This window comes from Egretta garzetta, unplaced genomic scaffold (genome assembly GCF_000687185.1).
Source record: "Egretta garzetta isolate BGI_Z169 unplaced genomic scaffold, ASM68718v1 scaffold60, whole genome shotgun sequence".
Classification (NCBI taxonomy): Eukaryota; Metazoa; Chordata; class Aves; order Pelecaniformes; family Ardeidae; genus Egretta; species Egretta garzetta.
In genome coordinates, this window is record NW_009258269.1 from 1,031,107 (window position 1) to 1,057,630 (window position 26,524).

General features: G+C 35.8%; 1 protein-coding gene across 1 annotated transcript in view; it reads left to right on the forward strand.

Moving 5' to 3' along the window:
- Nucleotides 1-26,524, forward strand: part of RANBP17 (RAN binding protein 17) — a 159,194-nt gene that overhangs the window by 20,503 nt on the left and 112,167 nt on the right. The window contains exons 12-14 of the mRNA XM_009649615.1: nt 1,116-1,309; nt 5,317-5,422; nt 6,973-7,108. Of these exons, the coding sequence (XP_009647910.1) occupies nt 1,116-1,309; nt 5,317-5,422; nt 6,973-7,108 (436 nt within the window). The remainder of the gene's footprint in view (nt 1-1,115; nt 1,310-5,316; nt 5,423-6,972; nt 7,109-26,524) is intronic.

A 26,524-nucleotide genomic window follows, 5' to 3' on the forward strand; every position in this document is an offset into this window, starting at 1 on the left:
TCAAGACTATTCTTGAGAAACATGGGATGTCTGGGAGATGATTTCGTAAGACTTTTTCTGTTTGCTCCAAGGAGATTAATTGATATCTTTGCAAACAAATTCTGGTTTCTGGAATGACCATTTTTCTTACAAACCAGTATAGTCAGGAACATCACTCAGGAGCCATCCAGCTGGTCCTTCAGACAGGAAGAGAAGTAGCTTGAACAATGGAAGGAAAGTCACTTTTGCCCTTTGGGGGGGTTGAATAGCTGTTCTCCCTTTTGAGTAAGGGTGAGTGAGGAACTAAGGATTCTTCTATAAAGGGTCTACAAGAGGATGCTTTTCTACAAACTAAAAGGAGAAGTTTTACTTCAAGTATTTGTAAAGACCTGAGAAGAGGTCTGTTTCAGCCCATCTTGAACATGAGCATTTTTACCTTCTGTGTATCTTGCCAAGTTTGGGTTTAGCACTGTTAGCTTTGTTAGCTTTTTGGATGTTACCTTTATCTGTAGATTGTTTGTTGCCTGTGCAACAAAAGGGTAACCTGATGAATAAACCTTTCCTTTTATGATTTGTGTAATGAGTATAGCTACACTTTTATGACAAGAACTGTTGGTCTCTTTGTCATAGGCATACCATAGGGTCACAGCTTGTTTACAGCAGAATAAAATAAAGATTTAAAAAGCAGTCGCATGGAATTTTACTGAAGCTTGCTTGTTGACTTTGGTGTCATAGTCTTGTGCTTAATTTGATGAATATGCAAAATCCATTTCTATTCCATTCTTTCCTCCCATCATCCTCTGAGAAAGATGCTGCTTGTTAATATTCTATTCAGGTACAGTGGACATTAGTTCTTCAGGATTTGCCTTTCTGTGTTCATACTCCTCATCTCCTCTCTTCTTTGCTTTTTAAAATGTGTTAAGAGGAAGGCACAAATAGAATACTGTTCTGTGTTTGTGTGGATGTATGTGGGTATGGATGTAAATAAAATGAGATCTTGTGTCTGTTGTATTCACCGCCTGCTAAGGCTTTTACAGTTCAGCAGTTCAGTGACAGTGGTTCAAGATCTGAAAGGGAAAACAGCATCGGCTTTTAAGCAATAATGGCTAAGTGGTTACCTTTTATCTCTATTCCAGAGATGGCTTAGAAGATCCACTGGAAGATACAGCAACAGTTTTCCAACAGCTGGAGCAACTGTGCACAGTTAGCAGGTGTGAATACGAAAAGACCTGTACGCTTCTTGTACAGTTGTTTGACCAAAATGCACAAAACTACCAAAAACTGTTGCACTCTTCTAGTAGGAATCCATTAGAAATCACAGTCCAGGAAGGTTAGTATTTAATTTGATTTTTAAAGTGTGTTTTATGGGCTAATAGCTATAGACTTGCATATGAAAAAGAGTGGTGATCTTATGGCAGACATACCTAGACCTTTTCTCAAATAGGAATTAATGATCCAAGTCACCTTGCACCACGTTTTCACTAGTAATCTTTATATTAAATAGGATACATTGGCAGTTGATGTATTTGTTTCAACATCTTGTTACATCTTTAGAATATAGGCATGAGAGCTGTAAAACTTTTAATTTCTGAGAAATCAACATTTTAGTGCCTCAGGTGCCCTCACAGGAACCAGCTGCAACTTGATGAACATTTTTTGAAAAATAAGATGTTAACTTTTGTTCTTTTTACATTTGTCTGTAAAAATTAATGTAACATTAAAAACCTTAATTTATTTTATACAGCTCTGTTGAGTTTCCTGAAAATTAGGTAATGCATCTTAAGTTGTTTACTGTAGCGTAAGTTGTAAAAATAAGAAGTACTTTTTTTTTTTTTTTTGCCCCTTTTTCATATACCTATTTCAGTCCTCTCTGTCTCACTTAAATCGTCTTTATGACTACTGGCTCTTTCCTAATATAGTTGTCTTACGGCTGTTGCATCTTTCTGTGGGTAAATGGTGGTGTTTTTGAAAAGGTGAGACAGGTTACTGCATAATACAGCTGTTTGTTTGCATGCTATTAAATGTTTGTGATTTATTTTGCTGATCTTTTGTTGACAGTTTGAATATGCTGATTTTCTTCTAGGTAGGAGCCATTTTTTCACTAATTTATGTAAGACCTCCTACTTATCTTATTAATTCCACTTTCTTCCATGCACCTATCAACTTTTATTTGGGAAAGCTTTCATTAATGACCTGATTTCATTGACCAGCTGCAGTCTGAATTTATACTCCATTCCCCAGTCCTGGGGGGCCAAAGGGAAACAATCAGCTGGAGTCTTTCAGTGTCAGTGCTCTGGGGATTGCCGTTATGCATTAGGAAACATTTGATGCAGTTTAAATATTGTGTTTCTTTTCTGCAAACTAAACATTTGCGCTCATATTGAACAATAACAGTTATATCCCCTAGATATACATAGTTAAATTTAGATGTTTAATGGCTTTTAATGTTACAAAATAAGTTAATGTAATATTAAGATCTCATTTTATTATACTGTCTTGCTCTCTGTATCAATAGTGATGCGGTCATGGTTTACTAAAACAATAATCCCCAAGAAATGGGTCATTAACAGTAGTTAATGATTACTTGTGATCTATGGTAATGACTGATTTCTTTGGGATTATTGCTGTTATAAACCATAATTACAGATTATTACAGCAATAATTATTTTCTAAAAGAAAAGATGTTGTCTGCCTCAGTAATTGCAAAAGCAAATGCACTAAAAATTTTAAACAGTGAAGGTATAAAAGAGGGAAAGAAGTCATACCTATTAATTGGTATTGTGCTAAGATAAGAGGGCTATCATCAGAAAAATAAATATGTCCTTAAAAATGAGCTACTGCAATTTCTGAAAAGGAAAACAGGTTTTTATTTTAAAAAATATTATTGGCCAAAGTGGTGGCTGTGCTCTTTGAAACAGCTAGCACCACTTCACAGTTGCTTTTTGATACCATCTTCAAATGGCCATTCTTTAGTGGCTGTTAATGCTAAATTCCTTTGAGCAGTGCCTGTTCTAGACACTTCAGGTTCTTGGTGTTTTGCTAATGATGGTGCAGTCTCTTAGTGTACTAAATTGACAGCTCTTTGTACTACAACATGCAGTGTGTCTGATGGGGTTTTCCTTGAAAGTGTCCTGTTAGTGAAGAAGCACAGGTCTTAAAACAGGGAAATGTGTTGGTTGTATAACTGTCCTTCCAGATTGTTAGGAATGGAGCAATGAGAAGATATTTGGAACTCTTCCTCATATATCTTGTCTTGTCTCAAAAGTCAACACTTGTTCCCTGTCGCAACGTGTTTTCTGTTACAGATTTCAGACTGTATTACATATTTGTGTGTTTGGTTTTTTTTTTTAATAACACTGAGATTTAAGATAAACCTGAATGCTTTCCTGTACTTGTGTACAAGTACCCTGCATTATCTTTTGATGTGTATTTTATTTCAGCATCTTTTTTATGTATAGAACACACTGTACTATATACCTCTGACTGAAACAAAATTACTTATGAAGTGTAGTCACCTGATTCAGGCCGTAAGGACACTGGAACACCTTAGAAGTATTACCAATTCCTGGTTGAAGGAGCTTAGGAAATAGAGGATTCAGTGCTATCTCAGTTCTGGATTTTTCAAAATACAGCAATGCAAAACGTGAGGGAAATTAAGTGAAGTTTAATGTTATGTAAACGAAGACCAGCTTATCAGAGATTTGAAACAAACATGAAATAAAACCTCAAGGCTTTTGGTAGATACTGTGCATGTCCTCATACGTATGTAGAAATATCCAAATCAAAATACCGTTTTACAGTCATAAGGTGACTGCATTTGTTTATCTTTAGTCTATCCTTTATGCTAAACTTCAGAATGTGTTTGGAAGACACTTCATTCGTGAGGGTATTGTCTTCACTCTTTTAAGTTATGCTGTCATCACTTGGTAAAATCCTAGTAATGAGGGCAAGGCATCTTCTAGTTGCTGTAAATATCTCACTTATTGAGAAACCTTGTTTGCCACTTGATTTAACTTCAGTGGAAATCTCTTCCAAGTTGTCTTTGCTATGTTGTTATTTTCAAGCAATTTTAATTTATTACAAAGTACATTTTGCCAAATGAAGATGGAGTCTAAAAGCAGCTTTACTGTTCTATAATCTCAGTGCATTTCAGCTGAGGAAGGAACCTTTAGCAGTATCCTGAAGTTTTAACAGGTCTGTATGTTACTTTGCTATTCAGGTCTTAGTTTTGATCTTACTTTAGGGAAAAATACCACATCCTTCGTGAGAGACGATAGCATTAGTTACTGGATTCACACCTTAAAAAGCTGCAGTAGGAATCTGCATGGCTTGAGTAAGTATCAGTAGGCCAAATTTAAAGATATTCCACCTTAATGTCAAGAGAGATTAAAATAATCCAGGTTTTGCAACATGGCAATGATTTTCCAGCAGAGAGAGGCCTAAAGAATGCCCTTGAGTTTGGTGTTCGTAAACTTAAGAGTTCCATATTTATAAAGCAGGATTTCACTATTTGAAAGTCTGTACAAAATACATTATGTACACAAACCCAAGGAGTTACTTATGGAAAGTTAGCTTTACAGAAATTATGATCCTTACATTGTATTTTACTTGGTAAGGACTTTGCCAGTGGATCCTGTAAGTGCTCTAGTGGAAACTGGCAGCTAAATAATCTGGAAGATCGGAAGGCATGACAGCATGGCTTGAAATGGATGAGCTCTGTCTTTCCAGCCTGTTTAGAAAACAGTCCGTGGAGACTTCCAAAACTATGTGGTAGTTCACAAACTCTTTTCTTGAAGAATATGTCTGACTTATGACATATTTAATGTTCTTATGTACAAATCACTTTAGATAGTAGTTTAATATTACAAAGAATTCTTCATTTGAAATAGAACTAAGAAACAAGTAGATTGTAGTGAGTCTCAATTACTTCCTAATGCTATGATAAGTAGGTGTTAACAGCCTCACTGTAAATAAAATTTTTTCATGGCTTGAAGTAACATGGGGCAGGCAAGTGAGGATACTAGATGAATTGTATATCTAATCTTACAAGGCTGAGTTTGCTTAATTTGTGGTTTAGGTTAATTCTTTTGTGTTTTATTTATAAGCATGTCCAGGTTAATGAGGCTGTTCTAGTTTATCTGTCAGTTCTGCTCAGAATTTTTTGGTAATTGATTTGTCTGGGTAGGTTTTAAATCTGGTAAAGGGAGAAACCTAACCATTCTCTTGACAGCATTCCACAGTCTGATACCTGATAGAACTGCTGGTACCTTGTGCAAGTGTATTGAACTAGCATTATGGTTTATAATCATTACTGTTCTTCTTTCATTTTAATGTTAGGACGTCTGGCATGGCTTGTCTATTTTGTGGGTACTTTTGTGGGCGGACGATTAACATACACTAGTACTGATGAACATGATGCCATGGATGGAGAATTATTCTGTCGGTAAGTATTGCTTGTTTTGAATTCTTTATTTTGATTTTTTTTTTAATGACGTTTAGTATCAGCAGATACGTTGAATTTAAATGTCTCAATTTTTGGCCAGTTCTTGGGTAATGGGTGCTCAAGGACTGTACTGACTCTGTGGATGGAGACTATTCCACTGGTTTAGATCTTTCTGGATTCATCATCCTGAGCAGTGAAGGAGTCTTTAAAGTAATCGTTTCAAAACTATGTTTCAGAAGAAGGGAAGAGTATTAAAGACAAACGTGTCTCTTACTATAAGCAGTGTTTGGATATGCCCATGTAGCTACCTTTTTTCATTTGTGCATTATACTTGAATTGAAGTGTTAATTTTATTAGTTGTGAGTAACGGCTATTATTTTCTGCACTACTTTACATTAATTATTGCAGATGAAGAAGTGCGGAAGAACTGCTGGTCAACCATTGAAAATTTAGACTTACTTTTAGGCTAGAGTTTGGAATAAAAAGGAAGGCTCTGGATTTAAAAATGTCCATGCTCTTTCTGCAAGTTTTGGTGCAAGTGGTGAGCTAGGGATTATTGTGATTGACATGTATTCCTTGTGGCAAACACTTCTCTAATCTTTGTTTTCACCCACAAGTATGTTAAAAAAGGCATGCATATTTGATCCTGTTATTTACATCCACTAGCTAACACATGAAAAAGAACATACAACTTAGAATTGGATAAAAAGCTTTAAATTTTCTCCTTTGTTTCTTGCCTTCCTAATCTACCCTGGGGCTCTATGGTGTTAGCAATCTTCCACTATGTTTCTATTAAAAGTGAGAGGTTTTAATATACAGGCTTACAGATGAAGTAGCTACTGACTTCTAATCCAGTGACTGTATATTTCAGAATTGGCAAAAGGTGAGAGTAATTTTTTTAATTACTAGAGAATTAGCATTTCAAGGAATAGATAGCAGAAGAACACAGGAAATTAAATAAAGGAATATTCCTTTTTTTAAAAAAAAAAAGTATCAGCTGAAATAGGCTGAAACTGATTCTTTTAAATCAGTCCTGGTAATATGCAGATAAATACCAATTAAGGATTTAGGTCAGAAAATATAGCTTTGCTCAGATGTTTTAGGAGAGACAGAAGTGGGAAGAAGCAATGCAGACCATACATTATATACTGCACATGTAAACTTATTTCTAAGTACAATAGTTTCAATTTCCAAGGAACTTGAACAGCTCTTACTTTACACTTGCAGTTTAAGACCCATGCTTCTCAAATTTTTTTGTTTCTTTCATCATGGAATTGATGCTCTAAGAAAGAAAAAAACATTTTACAAACTCACCATAGTATAACATGTGTATCTGAGAAAATTTCAAGTGACAAAGTAATTAGAAAAGCATTATGTTGATGTTTACGTTTATTAGTGGTCAATTAGCATAATTAGCACCTAAACAAAACAAAATCCTAGAAGAAACTTAAGCAAACAAAAAATGACTGATGGGTTTCTAAAGAAAGTAGCTGTGACAGTATCATTTAATTTGAGAATTCTTCCTGAAAATGTTGTTTTCTCTCATTAAGAGTTTTTCAGCTGATCTCTCTGATGGATGCCCAGTTACCACAGTCTAGTAATGAAAAAGTAGAACTGGCAATTCTGTGGTTCTTGGATCAGTTCCGTAAAACATACGTGGGAGACCAGCTTCAGCACACCTCAAAGGTAAATATTTGCTGTGAACCACAACATTTGAAATAAAAAAGCCTGTGCAGAAATTGATCTGCCAGTATACCTTAACAAATAAAAGCTCTTGGCCTTAGCTGGTGGCTGTTTGGCTAGATGGAGAGATGGAGAACTTACTAATGTGTTGGTCATCTGAGTGGACTTCCTACCATGTATGCTTTTGAGTTTTGGCATGCAAGGAGTTAATACTTTAACAGCTATGTTCATTAAACAATTTTAGGTTACTTTGCATTTCAATTTTTTATTTCAAACATTTAGCTGGGTTCTGCTATATTGTGTTATATTTCACAGCTGGGTACACAAGATTTATTCTTTTAATAGTTCTGTTCTTTTGACAGTTACTCATTTATGTGGTTTCCACTGTATTTCTCACATTACTTGGCTTTTCTGCATTTTAAATAGGGAAGAGGGAAAAGTAAGATGCATTTTTGAAGAAGGAGCCGTTAATTCACCTTAACTGTAGGGGACAGTCATAATATAGATGTTATAAAGAGAATGTCAGTAAGATGAGATCAATTGATCTTGAGAAAGACTGAAAGAATTCTGTTGGAGCCTCAAGCAAATCTTTAGCAAGAATTGTGACAGTGACTGAGATTTGGTTTTACTTGTGTAGTACTCTATCCTTGCTTTCTGGTGAACAGTCCCAATCTCAAGAATTCTTTTATCCCTTCAGGTTTGAACTGTACTTCAACTTTATTGAATGGTTCCTCACTTAATATTAAAAATAAAGTTTTACGCTATACTGAATTACTTTTTCATGAAAGCAATGTGTTCCTTCAATTGTCAAAGCTGATGGGTTATTTTTTTTAGTACGGTGCACTGTTCTAATGCTGGGTAACAGAAGGTCCACAGTAAAAACGTACTCATGCTCCTGGTATTTTCATTAGCAAAACTCTTGTTGATGGCAATTCAAAGGCAACATGGCAGTACGGTAGTTGCAATTCTCAGATTATTTTTTCTTTCTATCCAATTTTGAGGGTTTAGATTTCACGTTATGCTCTTAACTGGTTGAGGTGTAACCGTGTGGAGAGGCCCTATCAATGTATAGTATGCTATAACAGATTGTTACAGGAGGTCGCCTACCCAAGCTTTTAATGTCCAGCCTTATAGAAAGCTGGAAGAAGTGTTTGTATGTGGGTGAAGCAGCAGAAAAAAAAAGAATCCTCAAGTGCATTATTTATACTTAATCATCTGGAGGTCTGTTGTCAGTAGAAAAAAATGTAAAATTTGAACATTTGCCAACTATAGCAGAATTCAATACATACGAATTTATCCAGTTCAGCAATGTGTTTTGAATAACCGTAAGACTGCCTCTGCGAATGTGTTGTGTAAGGAAGGTTAAATGGTTAATTATTGAGTGAAATGCTAGCTAATGTTTCCATTTGATTTATTGAAAAACACTTTGAACAGAAAGAATTTACTTTTACCAAAAGGACATGGGGGAAAACTGTAGGATGAATTTAAGAAAACAGTTTTGTGTTGTTTTGTTTTGTCTTTTTCCCCCACCCCGGTAAGTGGATATGACTCAAACTGGTAATATATCATATTCTGTATGCTACTTTTTCTTATGACATGTGTCTTGTGTGTAACCAGACTGGGAAAGTGGGAATTTTACAAGGCTTTCATGGTGCAGAACAGTTCAAGAGGTAATTCTAAATTCTAGCCCCAGTCTAGCAACTCCATAGTTTGTTGCAAATGCATTTTCGAAGTGTGCTTTTTTTTTATGGTTTGATTACATTATCTACCAGTATCATTTAGTTTGCAGTCAAATTACACTTTCTTTTTTGTTCTGTTCTAGTAGGCCTGATAAAACAGCCTCTCATTTGCCTTGATAGAATCCTGTGGTCCATATCACATTATTTTACCAGATCTTGTAACAAAACCTGTGTGTAAAGGCATCTGAGCTCCCAGTTTCAGTGTTTGGGTTTTTTTTAATTTTTAATGAAACAAAATGAGATGTTTGTATACAATTTACAGTTAAGAGAAAGGCAGAAGGTAGCACTTGTACGATTTTCTGGTTTATCCTGCTGTAGCAGCAAGTATAGCAGCAGATGGCATTCTACCCTCACAGTTGTAAAACCTCTGATACTGTGTCTTGCTGGCAGCTATCTACAAATATGCAATAAAAAGGCTCACACTTGGAAGCAGAAAAATCAGACATATATCAAATGACTAAGTTAATACGTGTTTATATAAATATTCAGGATTGCTTGAATTGTTTTATTTACAGAATGGATAATGGAAATTCTGCACGCTTCAGCCATGCTGAAATAATTTTTGAGAATATTTCACTATTTGATCATATGCTTGCATAGAGAAAAACAGACAATGGTTAGAGAAGGCTGAATAGTCTAATGAAATTCTAGAACAAGTCTTCTATATAAATGTACAAATTTTATTTATTAATTAACTCATTCTAAAGTATGTGCATATAATAAAAGCAAACTCATTATAGAAAAAGAAAATTGGCTAGGTAAATTAATGCAGTCTTATTAAACATTCCACTGGGGCTTGCTGTCTAAGGAAGAATAGCAAAACCTTGGAGATCTCTTCCATGATACTGTGATATACTTTTAGTATTATTACATTTCCAATACGAAAATAATATATCAAGATACTGTCTTTTGGATCAGGTAGACCTTTGAATGAACACATATATTTCTGTTGAATACTAGGCTGGATTCTCTGGTACTGTACAGCACTATTAATATCTATTTGTCTATCAATACATACTTTGTCTTAATGCTGGTATGACTTAGCCATCATAGACTCATCTTTTTGTGGCATATTGCTGATGTGGATGCTGGCAGGGTGGTAGAAAATAAGCTGTCTGGAAAAGCACTGCACTGTGCTGGAATCATAGTCGCTGCTTCTGTCCGTGGTCGCTCTAGCGTTACTGTACTGTGCCACTGTTAGCCACTGCTGTCAGTAGCGTGGTATCACATTGACATCTGATTCCTGACATGAAGCACATGTTGTTTATTAGAGAGAACATTGCTGTTTGGAATGAGACTTTTCCTTTGCAATGTTCTTAACATATCAGCAATGATACAATTACTTCTTTATATTTGCAAGTGACACTAGACTGGGAGGACATGTGATTGCAAAGGACAGAATTTTAATTCAGAAAGATATTCATAAGCTGGAGAAACAACCTGAAAGCTGGTGAAACACCATGCTTAGGAATGAAAATCCCCACTTACAGCTACCAGTGGGAAATCTCTCACCAGGCAGCATTACTTCAGAAAATGCTGTGGAGATGAGTGTGTTGCAAGCAGGGGTAACTCAACAATGTGTAATGGTTTTGCACACAAGAAAAATACATCTTTGTGGATGTAGTAGTAGGAATATTGCATCAGGTGCTGGAATTTCTTACTCCGTTCTGAATATTTGGTTCTGACCGGGCTTCAGCTGGAATAATGTGTCCAAGTTTGGGGCACCGCACTTGAGAAAACTGTAGACAAATGGGAGAGTACAACAATGCAAATAAGATGCAGAAGATACTGCTTTGGGTTAGTTTAGCAAATAGAATATTGTGGCGGGACAAAAATTGAGGATTTATTTTAGAAAGGCTAGGGATCAGGTTGTTTTCAGTGCCCTTCAAGGGAAAGACTGAATGTTAACTGGCTTAATTTGTAGCCAGGAAGACTTAGGGAAAGCTTTTTAACTATGCCGGTAACAGAGTACTGGTATGTACTACCCAAGATGCTATGGGGGCTTTTGATTTATGTCCAGGTATACTTAATTATTTCTTCCATAAAGTACAGAATAAACCAGAAGTCCTGCTGGTCAAATCTCATGCTTCCTAATAAGACTATTGTAAATGGTCATGGTTGTTTGCTATGGCTTAGCCAGTGAAAAGCATGCTCAGGGGGGAAAAGAGCCCTCCTATTTGTATTGTGCGTTGTGTCGATCAACCACCGATAAAGACATTTTCTGTTATTTCCGGATTTTATTTTAGCTTGGCATGTTTCAAGTAACTCATTACAGCCATTTTAAAAGGAAAAAGAGTGTGAGTACTGAGAGTGACCGGAATTAGTGTGGTTTTGAACATGGAGAGTTGGCAGAGGAGACAGACTCCTTTTCCAGCTCAAAACATGAGTTCACCCCTCGTTTATGCATGCTAAGGAGGATCTCTTAGTGATCCAGCCACAGGAGGGACTTTCACTGGATAGCCTGCAGTTCGGAGAGACTATCTGGTGACATCTCTGCTAAGTTGTGTAACTTCCCCTGGCAAGTGCAAAAAATAAGCTGGGGGTGCTAAGAATGTGTTTTAGCTGCCTTTTTTATTGTGGGGGAGAGCAGAGTTACCACTTGATGAGCAGGTGCTTCATGAGAGACCAGATCTTGGGGTCTGCTCCTCGTGCTTGAACGCAGCTCGTGTTGTTGGAGAGTGTTTTTGTTAACACAGGTAATACTGTTCAACATTTTTGCACTTGGAACACTAATTTAGGCTAAACAAGGATAAAAAGCCAAGACTTGTTAGCCAGGACCTCTTCCTGCTTCCAGACACATCAGAGATTTGTCCTTGGAGGGGGGAAAAAAGCAACCGAAGGGGTTTGTAGCCTTCCCTAGAGTGGCTCAAATGGCATCTATTCTTCACTCCCCCCGGGGAGAGGCTGGATCAGCAGCTGATGGCACGGGCGGGTGTATTTGGCTCTCTGACTGTCTCTAATTGGTAGTAAGAGATTGCCAAGAGTAAATCAGCTTGTAACTTGTTGGATAAGTTTTACCCATTAATATATCATAGGAAATTCAACTTAACAAAGTTAATTATAAAAATTTCTTACATTAACTTGGAATTGTATCTTTAACTTGAAACAAGTTTAACGCTAAAGCATCTTCATAATCTGGAGTCCTGACGCTTTCACCAGTGTTCAGCTCAGTTTTTCCTATCTGTACAGCTTATAATGATTTTATAAAAAATGATGGTTTTGGTTGAAGACTTTTCTCTTGAGGTACAATTAAGGTTATTCTAATAGCGTGCTCTTGACATGTATGCGTACAGAAATAAGGCTCTTTTTATTGTTAGTTCCTTTGCATCTTCATTTTTTGGGGGGAATGGTTTTAGTTGTTAAATATTTTGTGATGGAAAATAGAAGTATTTAGTGGACAATTACAGTGGTTTTCTATGTGTGAAAGAAATTACATTAAATATGTTAATGTAATTAATAAGTGTTAAGTAGGCTTTAGAATTAGGGTATAGCATTGTCTATCGTGTCACTTGTTTGCACTCCCGTTTTTTTGTGACATTGTGACTGAGTTAAGGATTTTATCTTAATTTTGCCCTTGTCATGTTTACTTTCTGCAGTATGTGGCGCTGTTTAACTAGAGTTTTCCTTTAGTTCACTGTTGCCATTCCTGCAACATAGAGGGCAAAACTGGAACCTGTTCACATGTTAGATAAGGGTAGCGTGGTGAAAACAACATTTGTAATAGCAAGTGTTTGAGCCTGAGCTATGCTCCTCAGCAGAGCCTGATTACAGACTGTTTCTGGAGTTCTGTTTTCAGCTTTTAATAAGCAGAGCAATTTTTAAGAAATCCCACCCATAATCTTAACCAGCATAGTTATGCTTGCAAGGTTGGTGTTTGTTTTGTATATTAAAAAGAATTTATTGGTTAAAATGCATTTAGGTAAACGCTTTTGCTCCACTGTGAAGCAATTGATGGTTCCCTGTTCTGCTCTTTCTAATCAAACAGTAGCCCTGAATGTGTTTAGAGAAGTCTGGAAGTAATTCTAATCTGTACCAGGTGGCTCTAGTCTGAGGGATACCTCCAGAAGTGAAGATCACTGGCAATAGGGCGTTCCAGCAAGCCATGCTTTTCTTTTGCCCAGCCTTAAATAAAAGTGATAGGGAGCCAAGGTAGAGAAGTAGGAGTCAGTATTCCAACACTTCTGTTTCTGGGAAACAGCCCCATGTACAAATGAGGAGATACAGCTGCCACCTTCTTTAGGTGCACCAGTTGAGTAATCTGGGGAATCCGGGCTGGTTTACAGTCTAGGGCAGGCAAGAATGAAGAAGGAAGTAGGAGTACGGATTTATGTTTCATAAAGAGCCTTTGCAAATACTGAAGCATGATTGAAGCATGATTATAAAGGGGGGAGGTGTGTGCAAATGTGATTTCTTACTGTATCCTGCACATATTTTATTTGCATATGTGGTTAATATAAAGAAGTTACTGTATTAACATTTAGGATTGCTACTGTATTAACATTTAGGATTGCATCTATATGTGTTTTTAAAGCTTTTAAATTACAGATTTGACATATGAGGTATATCTGCATTATGATAAAAAAATACCTGGAGGGCTTAGAATTTAAACTACAGTGTGTTTGGAGGGGAGGAAAAAATATAATTTCCTTGCTATATGTTGTTTGCGGTAGCTGAAAGCAAAAAACGTATGTAACCAGGTAGCAGCTAACCACTGAACACAGGCTTGTCTTCTAATGTGTATTCTGTTGACTTATTTTGATATTTCTTCAGTATATGTATATTTCATTGATTACATTGCCTGCAGACACAGAAGCATGACCTAGCAAAAAACAAAACAAAACAAAAAAAAAAAACCCAAAACCCCAAAGCATAATTGTGCAGAACGTGACTACTTTTCACCCTGCACAATGTATGACCCAGAGATCTGCAGCCGTCCCACTGACCTTAGTGGGGATCTTTGCAAGTAAAGGGTTGATCTGCGTGCATCTCAAAAAAAGATTCTGGGTCCTAGCATGTTCATGATTAATGATATCTTAACACTTATGAATGATTATCCTTTTCTGAGCTGTAAAATATATATACTGTTTTATTTCATTACAGTGAGGTGAAGATCACAACACTGACAGGTGCTGGAAATTAGCAGGCAGTTTTGAAATTGTTCTGTGCACTAGAAATTAGATCTCATTTTAATTCAGCTTTTCCAAACTAGTAAATGAGGTTAATGCCATACATATTCAGCTGATATGGATGAAGAAATTGATATAAAGTAGATCAACATAGCTACAGGGCTACTTTAATTTATAGGTAAAGAGGCAGTGATAAATGAAAGTAATGTAGTGGTGGTCACTAAACTCCTCAGCCATCAGGGATTCAATAGTGTTAGCTGCTCATTAAAGGCATTGTTGGGGTACATCAAATAGAAATTTGAAAAGAAATAGCCAACTAACCCTTAATTATCAAAACATAGAAAATACTAATTATGCCTTAATTAGCTTTTCTTTTAATGTACTGAAATTGTTACTTTTTGTGTAGCGCAAATGGATAGTTATATCAACAATAAATAGGTTGTTTTAATAACTTTCTTTTACCTCTGGGAAAACCACACTCCAATTTTTAATATGCAATAATGCTTCTCTCTAGCCTGTAGGAGATGAAAATTATTAAGTAGCTTTATTTTTTGAAGATTTTACAGCAGCTTTGGGAAGAATTATTTCACCATGCATCAATTATTTTTAATTGAACTGAATATTTTTCAGATTGCATGAAATGCCTCTCATTTAACTTTAACATTTAGAGTTTGTTAAGGAAGCATCATAGTAAGAATTGGGTACAACTTCTATGGCCTATTCTAGTAACAATAAAGAGCGAAAGGAAAATATTGTAAGTGGTATTTTTCACTTCAGTGGGCCAAATCTCATTTTTACTCTGTTTCATAGTTACCACACTGTTCTCATCCAATCTCCTTGCAGTTCATATAGGAAAAGAAAGTAGGGATTAACTTCAGTGGGGATTGGATCCATCCGGTGCTGATGAAAAGCTTCAACAGCTGTTGCAAAATTCTTTTCCTTTTGAGGTAGTGTGTGGCCTTCCCTCTGTGGTTATATGTGCAGGAGAGGAATGTCACAAGCAGAACTGGGTTTGTTTTATCGAGCACAACAGGTATGTGTTTTTTCCAGATAAATGATGGGAGGGAAACACCGCGTAGTTCTGGTCATAAAAGCCTCCAAATTAATTTAACAGTCCATGCTGAATTACATAGAATGTAATTGCTAGTGCAGAAATCAAAATAAGTAGATATTATCATGGTGAGAGATCAAAATATTGCAGGATTTTTCCAAATCTGTAAAACTGATACAAACACCCTAAGAAATCTTCATAATGACTTTTTTGTAAACTTTTTCTTCTAAAGATTTTTAGCTTTAAAATAGAGCGAGTAAGTTGATACACTTACCTACAGAATTTAAGAGGTTACAAGGTACCGACTTAAATTTCAAACAGATTTTAAGCATTTAACATACACTCAGCATTCAGTGTGGCCAAAATGCTGGGAGAGAGAAGACTGAAATGGACAAATACAGTTGTAATATTTGATAAGTAATTTCCTGATGATTTTAGTCACATCTTTAAAGAAAAATCTTATTTTCAAATCTTTAAGGAGCAAAAATGAGATGAGAGCATTTAATGTTTCTTGAACTCTAAATATCTGTCTTCCCATGTGGAGACAACCACAAAACTAGTCAAATCTGTAGCTTAGACGTTTTAAGTGTAGGATCTTTTTGTGGGATTGGAGTTGCAGTAGCTCAGTGTTCAGAATTCACCAGGTTTTTTTGACAAAAGAATTGGCAGTGTGGGGGGTTTTTTGGGTGTTTTTTTATTACAGTCCTCAGAAAAAAAATGTTGCTTCAAATGTGTGTGAATGACTTTGGTTCTCTCCTCTTTGAGGCTCTGACTTCTTGACTGACTTGCCAATTTCTAGCAAGTTTCGGAGCTAGAGAACATTTACTCAAGTAAGAGTTACTCGGGCAGATCTCCTTTCATGTTTTCTGTCATAGTTTCTATCCTGCCATGTGCAGAAAGAACCTTCAGCAAATATTCCTGAACTAATACTTGAACTTATTTAATTGCCTAAAGATTGGACAGGCTAAGTTAATTGTGCCATTGCTTATAAAAATATATGGTTATTTTTAATTCTGGATTGTGGCTTGCACTGACAAGCCATCTTGCTGTCAAACTTTAAATCGCAATACACCATGCCTGTTCCTTAACTACTTTTAGAAATTTCTTTATTGAATTTCTCCATTACTTGGAAATACTGTACAGCAAAGAACTGATCAGGACATAAAGACAAACACTAAGAACTTTGTAGTCACAAATGTTGGTTTCCTCATCGGGTGGAGTTGTAAAGTATTCTTCATTTTACATACCTTCAATTCTGTCATTTTTTCCTTGGTGATTTTATGCAGGAATTTATACGTTTTTCTTCATGGACTATGCAGCCTTTTTTTTTCTGCATTTGCTTGGGGAATTTTTGTTTTGCTTTCTCTTTTCCCAAATTTTACATTATGTACTTCTAGTCTTCCTCCTTTTCTTGCAATGCTGTTTAATATCCCTAAATCCTTAAAACCTCCTTTTTTTATTTTTCTGAAGTGCACTGTATTTGCTGTTCAGTTACCTACTTACACTCTTTATCTTACTAACGTGCTATCTTTTGGCTCATTGCTCATGACAACTAAAACCTGCATGAATCTTTATATAGATATTATTTAATCACATGTTTGCAATTAAAGCACTGGTTTAAGTGCTATGCTATTTTATTTTAGAATTTTATAACACAAATCAGGCAATCTTAAAAATAAATAATTAGCGTAGTTCAGTTCTGCACTTGGCTGTAACTGAGCTTTATTTTGTAGCTGCTAATAAAAGCACATTATCATGTTCAGGCATTGCAATTATCATTGAAATGTGTATGTCCATTAACTGCAACATTAGGCTGAGGATATAATTACTGTCTAGAGCCAATATCTTTGTGAAGTTACGTCTATGATGCTATTAAGCTATAAGCAATGTTTGTAAACTAATATTTAAACGTTTCAGAATTGATACCATCACTTGCGGACTTAAAAACTAATCCTACTTCCACTCCAAATTATTGACTTCTTAAGTGTTTGGCAAATATATTATTGGGTTATTTGGATGTGAGGATAATTTGTGATTTGAGAGAGACTACTATTTTTCTAATAGCAAGTGCCCAGAACAAATTGAACCGGGGGCACGGGAAGAGAAAAGCTGTGGTAACAGCAAAATGCTGATAAAACAGATGTACAGTATGTCACAAAGCGCTACAAACATGATTCATTTTTCTTGTAGTAATGTTACATTTCAGAAAATTTAGTATAGCATTTTAACTACAAAAAAACCTGTTGCATGCTAAGAAGAGAATAAGGAAAAGACTTTCCTAATAATGTTACAAGTATGTTTTAAAGAGGAATGAGATTGAGTCTGTTCATTGATTTGCCTTCTGAAAATTTCCAGTATTCTGACAGAAGAACCTGAAATATCCTGTGAAATTAAGGTGGATAGTTCATTTGCAAAACTAGGCTAAGTCACCTGTAAGTAATTCCACACATGTGGAGATGTTTGGATCTAAATGAAATGCCCTTTTTTTCACATTTTGTTTTTATATGCAAAATGGGCATGGTAGTAGTTGACTTTTAAGTATTTGCATCAATTAATTTTCTGTTCTGTTCCCTTGGTATATGAGTGATAGCCGTTAGTTTGTTTAATTTGCTTACCTGTCTCAGAAATTGAGATTTAGGGAATGCTGATTGGGGAATAAATATTAAAGAGAATCTGTCTTTAAGCATTTTTCATCTTATTTTGAATGCAAGTGTATTTAATTTTTTTCTAGCACAAAGAAACTATTACATCACTTAGTGATTTTCATCTGATATAGTCTAATAGAATTTCTTTTTCTATTTTACAAAAGTAGTTTCAAATTTTGCTTTCATATACATCTGCTTTTTGGCTTACCTGCCTCTGCTTTGTCTTTGATGACTGGACTTGGTTGTAATGACACTACTTAATGTTTTCAATTCATGTCACTAAATACTGCTTTGTATTTATTATATTGTATGTATTTATTATATTGATTATGTTCTTTGTTTAATAATTTAGTTATCATTTCACCTCAAGCAGATTCTCTTCTCTGACTAACTTCTAACTGCTGGATATTTCTACTTGTGCTGTATATCCCATACCAACTTAGCAAGAAGGAATAAACAGCATATAGGGCATCTTGGGGAAAAAAAAAAACTGGCTATCTGTGACTTAGTCATCTAAAATATATTGGGTTTGTTGCTGTACATTGGCCTCATATCCTCAGTATTTAAGTAGCTTAATGAATTAATTTCCCGGACCTTGCAGTAAGTAAATTAACCATCGGAGTTCAGAGTGAATAATTCTTTAATATTAGACTACGGCAATTTTTATGACTCAAGTTAAACTTAATTATGAAATTGCTCATTGCATATTTGTTTAATTCAGAGAGGAAAAATATGCAAAACAACACATAAGTACATCTGTCAAAAAAGAACAAAACAGCCAAATCCTCAGAGGTTAGATTACTCTTGTTGATCCTGGTTGAATTATACATCATTCAGTTTAGGTACTGTGTTCATAGTCTGCGCTGGCCAGCAATGCTAAAAAGTTTTTTGTTTGATTTTTATCTGATCAGCTGTTTAGCATTTCCTTCAAAATTACTTAATTTAGTTACAAGTGATTAGTATATTACTAAAACAGTCCTCTAGATGATCCTCCTAGATTTTCCTCTAGAATAGTGTTGTCATTTTATATTTATATGGGGATTATGTATTTGTATAGCAGTGTTCTTAAATAGGAATTGTTCTAGAGCACTATCTTAAGTTCATTTTAGAGATTTTTTTTTTTTTTTCCTCTGAGAAAATATCCAACCCAAGTAATAATCTTTCCAGGTGGCTTTATTCACTGACATTTTCTCTTCTTACACATGAAACCAAAGTGATAATTGAGCAGATAAAGTACAGAAATTCCATTCTTTGTGACCTCAAGGTCAGTTGGTTTTGACCTTAAAAAAAGTGCAGTTTCTGACCTGTGTTAAACATTGCACACAAACTGTCAGTCTCTTGGAGTATTTTCTGCTTATTTTGTTATAGGCACAAGTTCTGGTATAATTCAGAATTCTGATTCTCCTTTTACCTTTTAGTCTCATATCGCTACTCCTGGATTTTAGTTAAACAGGACTGGGTAGTTTGCATTCCTATTATGATGGTTTATTCATTTTTTTTTTCCACACTTTTCAGACTTATTTAGAAGTATTTGTATTGAAAGATCAATGTTGACCTGATCCTTTAAAAATGAAGACAAGAAGTGTTTGCAGAGGAGCATCTATGGAAAACTTTGTTTTTCATCAGGCTGTTGACACCTAACTATCCAGTCTAACCAGCAATACATCACTTTCACTCTCGAAGAGATGAAGTCAATGGAGTTGAATTGCTGAGGACTATTTCCTGCAGAGCAGCAGCAGTATAAGAAACCTTTTGGGGTTTGAGATATAAATGAGGCTTCAGCTACTTCCTCTGTTTTGCTGTTCCTTTGATCTGGAAACTTCCCAGCTTGATGAAGTCATCAGATTTCTGAATCAAGTGGGTTTTTATTTGGACTGCCCTCGGCTTCACATGCCTTATGTAAATGGCCTGATACGCTGTCTGAGATTATCATAGTAAGGAAAACATCCACACCATTGTAAAATGCTTCATGCTGAATTAAGTGAAAGGTTTCCTCTGAGACAGATGCGATGTCGTACCTATGTCCTTCCTTTTGCATCTGTATGAAAATAACTTTACCAAGAAAGGTTTGCACAGAAATCTCTGCAGAAACTGCGTTTTGCTCCCTCAAGGAAAGGGCTTCCAGTAGGCTCTTCTGTTCCTACTCGTGTGTAAATTCATGGCTCATCCAAACATTTTGATAATGCCTACATTCTCTTTTCCCAGTGCTTTCAGCAAATTATACTCTAGTGAATTAAGATGTTCCAGGCAAAGTTGGATTTAGTGAAAGTTGTTTGCAAATATAGAAAAATAGAGTTGAACCATGAGGTATTTCTTCTTGTCTCTGCTGTTGATGTTAGGGGGTTTTAGCTTGCTCCTGCCATATTCCATTAATGTAAATATGGACAGTCCGATCTTGTGTATACTGTTACTAACATGAAATAAATCAAACTTCAGACATGATGAGATTCAGAATTTACATCTGTGTTTCCAAATGCTTTCAGCAGCATTGCTTCTTGAGGACCAACAGATCAGCTGGAGCCTTTCAGTCTTGGTGACTTACTAGTCATCAGCTGTGAGATGAATATTTGCTAGACCTTTAATGCTACACAGTGCAGTCTTTCAGTGCTTTAAAATTTCCCAGGATATTGAAAATATTTTTGTGCTGGTCTGCCTAACTACAAAAGATGGTCTTATGCTTCAGGTTGATTGAAGAGATCTAAGAACACTGAAAAAAACAACAGTTGTTAATTCCTAATAGGCAGAGGAGACAATAAACAAGTTTGATAGTTGGTAATCAGATGATCAGTAATTCTGTGCAGGGGAATTTTCCTTTCTCAGCTGAGATTTAAAGGTTCATGCTATAATTGGAGAATCTCTGTGACAAAAAAGTTTAATTTAATTTTTCTGGCTACTGCACTTAGTCTCTCTTTTGATTATATGGTAGAGACATTAAATCCCTAAACCATACTTTTTCTGAGAGAATGGACTTTTTGGGCTAAGAACACGTGAAACTAGCAGTTCAAAATGTCTATCCAAACATCAATTAAGTGCAGGTTCCTTCAATACACTAATGGATCTTTCGTTTAAGTAAGTCAGTTGCTTTGGTGAGTTTCTTCTTAGTTACTATTTTAAGCTTTACTTTTTCTGGAGTAAGCCCAGGAGTTCAGAAACTGAATTTCTTTTGTTCCTATCATTAAAAGTAATCAACGAAATTATGAGGAAAAGCAGAGATCGCTACAGAGTGACTTTTATGGACATCTGAATTTTAACTGGGTATTTTAAAGCTATTTTTCTCATCCTTTTTAGAGTTGTTCTTGCTTCAGTGCTCATTGGAAATATTTGCTGAGATTCAACAGCAGAGTCATTCACCAAAAAAGTAGGATAGGGATTTTTTTTTTTCCACACAGCCTTAACTGTCATAAAAGTGGGGATGAAAGGAAGATGTTGAATCATTCTTAAATCAGATTTTTTTCCTTTCTGATGAGATAATTTTGAGTGTAGAAAATGTGTAGTGTTCACTACACATTCACTAGAACAGAACTATTTCTTTTTCATAAGATACTTAAGTATGTACTCAGAAGTTATCTTTCCTTCAGCAAATATATTTCTTTACAAATAGGTAGGAAGAATTCTAGCAATTCTGAGAAATCTGGTCACCTTTCTGTGAGTTACTGTTTAAGGATTTATCTTCTATTCAGTCAACCTAGTGACTTCAGAAACTAAGACAACCAGCATTATCTGAACTTTCTGTGCTAGGGGTCTTGTTATGAAAGTTTGGGAGGGAGATTGCATGTCCTTGAAAATTTGGAGCAAAAGTTAAAGACAAAAGTTTACATAACTTAGAGACTGAAAGACCAAGACAATTTAATGGAGTTGGTGTGAGAGCTTTTTTAGCCCAGCAGTATTCTGAAACTATTCAGAAATGGGTTGGTGAAGGTGGGCAGGCTGACTGGGTGATGAAATCCGATCTTTGGGTTTTTTTCCTCTTTCCATCTGGACCATTTGCACTTTTCATCCCTTTTTATTGTGCTGTTAAGAAAAGCAGTAGTTTTCTCAGATAAACCGGATATTTTTGTTGTCTTAAAGTTTAAGAAATTCCAGGATTAACTGGGAAAATACTTTAAAAATAATATATATCGAGACGACTTTCTTTGATGTGATTGGTTTTGGTGGTCACAATCATTGATTAAGAGGTTACAAAGGCATGGTGTTACAGTCTACGCATATATGATTTTTCTCTCCAGAAAAAAAGAGGTTACAAAGGCATGGTGTTAGAGTCTACGCATATATGATTTTTCTCTCCAGAAAAAGGAAAGTGAACCCATTGTTGCTGTATTATTTCCTTTTTTTGTATTGCATGGAAGATTGGTGTATTTCTGGGAGGTTTTGTGGCAAACTAACAACCTTGGGTCATTCTGCTCCTTAGGGAAGATTTGACTTGTCATCTACAGATCCAGGACCACTCACAAAGTTCCAGGTGACAGCTCAGTGTCTTTAAATGTGCTTTCCATCCAAGTAGGGTAGGCCAGCAAGGATGATTTTAAGCAACAAGAGATGAGCAACTTCAGTTTAGGAATCTGTAGTAGGGTTAGTATAGAAATTTTGAAGAAGCCTGCTTCTTCAAAAGGTTTTCAAGGCATTGAAATGAGCTTATTTTTTCAAGGCCAAACTGCCTAGGCTGGAAACCCTTTCGCATCTCTTGTCAACCATTTTGAATACATTTACAGTCTGAACGTGTTGAAGTTTAGGAATTCCCATGGTCTTACTTAAATATACAGTCTTCTGCTCTTCTTTCAAACAGAGTATTGGATTCTGTAACTTTGACTAATGAGACTCTTTGGAAGGTGTTCATAGCATGCTACGAAATATATTATTTCAACTGAGATCAGGATTGAAAATGATACATCTACTTTTTCTGGTTGTGCTGTCCATGATCTTGGCTGTACAGGGCACTGGGTAATTTCCTAAGTAGAATCTATGACAATTTGTAATTTTCTTGCGGAAAGCGAGTTCACCTGTAAATTTCCATGAACTAGAGATTCCAGCATTTGTTGTAGTTGCAGCACACGTATATCATTCTTTTTCACATACCCTGTTGCACATTTCAGCCACACATCCAAATGAGGCTTTTCAAAGATTCCTCAAGAATCATTACAAATCTATTCTTATTTTCCATGAGATTAAGATGGGCTGCTTCCTATGGCTGTTACGAAGATGCTGTCTTTTATTATAGAGACATAAGTTCCAGGTGTGGCTTTTCTGATGGTCTAAGGAGCTCATATATATCTACCCCATCATTTTAGACTTCCATATTTTCTTGGAAGTTGGCATTAAAAGTTTCAAGCTTATTATATGTTTAAACAAGCACACACATCCTGTGAATTATAAAAAAATATTGATTTCATGAACATTTATCTAAAATAATCACACACCAACTCTCTGAAGTCAATTAGTCATTCCTAGGTCAGGAAGGGATTTTAGAATTCTTACTAGACAACAGCCACAGAGGAAACATTCACTAGCAATTGTGTTTCCTTCTACCTATCTATCTCATAGATACAGGTATCTTATCTTTCCTTGTAGATGCCTATTTTAGTATATTACCGTGTGTAGCTTTTCGAATCAGAGACAGATTTATTAATCTATGACCATTCAAATTATTGTAAATTATGATTGTTGGAAATTCAAATGCAGTGACGTGAGAATGGCCAGTTGCTTCTCTGGATTTTCTCCTAATACTTACGATTTCATTCTTCTCATGCCAATCAGAAATTTCTGAACATGGTAAAATCATTTGCTCTGTGTCAATCACTTTTGAAATTCATTGATAGGTGATAAATTACACTTATTTCCTCAACATCATCAGCTTTTAGACAAGCTGCTTGCTGAAGGTATGGAGATAGTCTTTGTCATATGAGAGAATTGTTCTAACTACACAGGCTTTGCAACTGACTTTAGTTTATACAACCCTTCTATCTAAGTGATTTCTGAGTGTTGTGGTACTGTGAATAAATTTAGTATAGTACCAGGACTGCTTTGTAAAGCTGCCAGTACCCTTTGAAGCTAAGGAGAAAAGGTGTTCTTCTAAACAACTGGGATTTAAATGAAGTTCATATTTTGCAAAGTAAGTATCTAGAATCAGAGAGACAATTTATGATTCATATTTATTAGTCCTTGTAATCCTTTTAAAAGCAGAGTTTTAATTGTACATGTTGTGAAATCCACCATTTTCTTCACAAATACATAAATAAATAGCATCTATTGGGAAAGATACGTCTTCCAACTAGAAAGTCAGGAGAGGGAGCACAAGTTAACAAACAGAATTGTCTTCAGTGTGATGGACTGGTGGTGGTAGTGGTTCTGGTGAACAAGCAGTAAATAATCAAATACTTGGTTTTGGTATTCTATAAAGATTTAATTACAGTAACGCTTTCATACTACCGGCTTGAATACACTTAGATGGTAAACTATATAATGTTATTTCTAGAGGCATACAGAACTGTCAAGAAGAACTGAGCTATGATGTGTGGGGGTGTTTCTATCACGAATCATGGATTACTCCTAGGATTTGATTACTAGGCAGTTCAACTTTGCTCATATGCAAGCACCTTGTGCAAACATAGCCTTTCTATTCACCTCTGGAGGGCTGGGGTACGTAGAGCAAGCAGGTACTTAGAGGCTGCTTGCTCTTCAGTGTCTTCACCTCCAGGTTGGTGGCATTAAGCTTCCTGCTTGTCTTGACACTGCTTTGGCCCAAAACAAGTGAGAAAATACTTTTGAGGAAACATGTTTCATTTGTAAGCATGCTTAACCTTAACAGTTATGACAAGTTTTTAAAAATCTGTGCATTTGAGACAGCATTAATAATTCATGTGTGTTTCATTAAAGAAAGAACAAACTGTCTGTAGGGTCATTAAATTCTTACTTGGCTAAGATTATCGAAGTTTAGATGACCTAAACCGGTACATTGTTGGGGTCGTAATATGCTGCTTGAAAAAAAAAAACAACCCTGTGATTTAGTTTTGATTCTGACAATACTCAAAAGGATTTGTTATGTCTTACAGACCTTTCTGCAAACTACTAATGGGATGAACACAATATATCACTTTTATAATAGTGAGCTATTAAAGGCCAACATAAAGCAGTCTGAAGCCCATAAGTGCTGCCAACAGCTCCTGCTTTAATGAATTCCCTTTTAGATGTCCATTAAATGCTCATGGCAAATGTACTCATAATGGAAATGGCAAATCTAAATGGGTAGATATGAATAATCCATGGAGTTTAAATTCTGTTTATGATCATCTTCACATTTAGTTTTCAAGACAACGCAGTTTAGTTTTCATTACAGTTTTGGAATAAAGAGGACAGGGAGTAATTGATTGCTTCAAGCAGATTAAAATCAATGGGTTGCTTTTCAAAGAACCCGTTCAATGCAGTAATTTCAACTTTAAACATTGATTTAGGAAACTCAACACAAAATGTTTTGTGCCGTGTGAACTTTTATGTGGAAAGACTAATACTAATTTTATTTCTATATATCTGTATATAGAAATATATAGAGGTTGTTATCAGTATGTGCATGAGTAAATAGTGATCTATATTAAGTCATTTTGATATTATTGCACTCATATAATGAATCAATGAGATTCCCGTCATCATTGTGATACTGTTTGTAAACCATTAGCACACAGAAATTACAGCCCATCATACATCATTACTGTGATTGAGGCTTTATTACCATATTCTCAAATTGCTTGCTTGCTATAAAACTAAATAGACACCAGACAACTATAGGTAGACGATAGACTGTGCATTATTGTACTGGAATAATGAAGGATTATTGTAGCATAATGGGGCACAACTTATGAGGAAAATAAACTTGGCAGCAAAGGAGAACTTGAGTGTTTTTAATATTTGTTGTTACTACTTTAAAGGTCAAATATATTTGTTATGATCAAGTTACTGTTTCCTTATTTCATGAATCATACCTTTTCATATTTCAAATAGGCCTTCTTTTATATTTAAGCACTTAAATCCCGGGACCTGCACTGCACCATTCAACTCCAGAGGCAGATTGACAGCTTTTGAAGTACTGGTGTGGTTGTGGAGGTGGTGGGGTGGGCGACAAGGCATCCGTAGCAATGTACACTTATATTGCATTGTGCTGGAAAGAAACGGAGAAGAAAAATGGCATCAACAGACATCAGCTGTTAAGAAGCGATTAAGTTCTCCAAATCGACAGATGCAAAGTATACATTAGAAATTCTAGGAGCTGTAGTGAAAGAATGCATATCTTGATCTTAAAAGAGGAGAAAACACACTGAATGCGGACTTTGGGAATTTAAGTCTCTTGTAATAGAACTGGGGGCTTTACTGTGCAGCACCAGGGTCCTCAGGGTGTGCCTAAGGTGTTACTTTCTCCAGCTACAAGAAAAATCAGTTTTAATTTAATTTTCTAAACTTTGGAGAGAATTTACACCCACAGGTCACCCAACGTTAATCTCAAAGCATCAGTGGAGACGGAACTGCAGTTCCAAAGGCAGTTTTGTGTTGTTCTCTGGAGATACCTCAAGCCCACTTCTGTTCTCACTCTCCCCCACTTCTGTTCCCACATTCTCGCTCACCCCTTTCTCTCCCCCCCACTTGCGCACGCTTGCTTTTTCTCCTGCTTCTTTCATAGTGGTTTCCATCTTCAGTGAATTTGAAGTGACAGTTGAGATAATTTGTTCATAATCCTAGAGCGCTTTTTTCGGTGTAGAATTCAAGATAGTCCATGACAGGATTTATTCTAGGCCAGGTAGGCACTGTTTGGCTGAGGAGTAAAGGAAACATTCAGAGTTCCTGAACTGGTTCCAGGTTATTACAATGATCAAGTA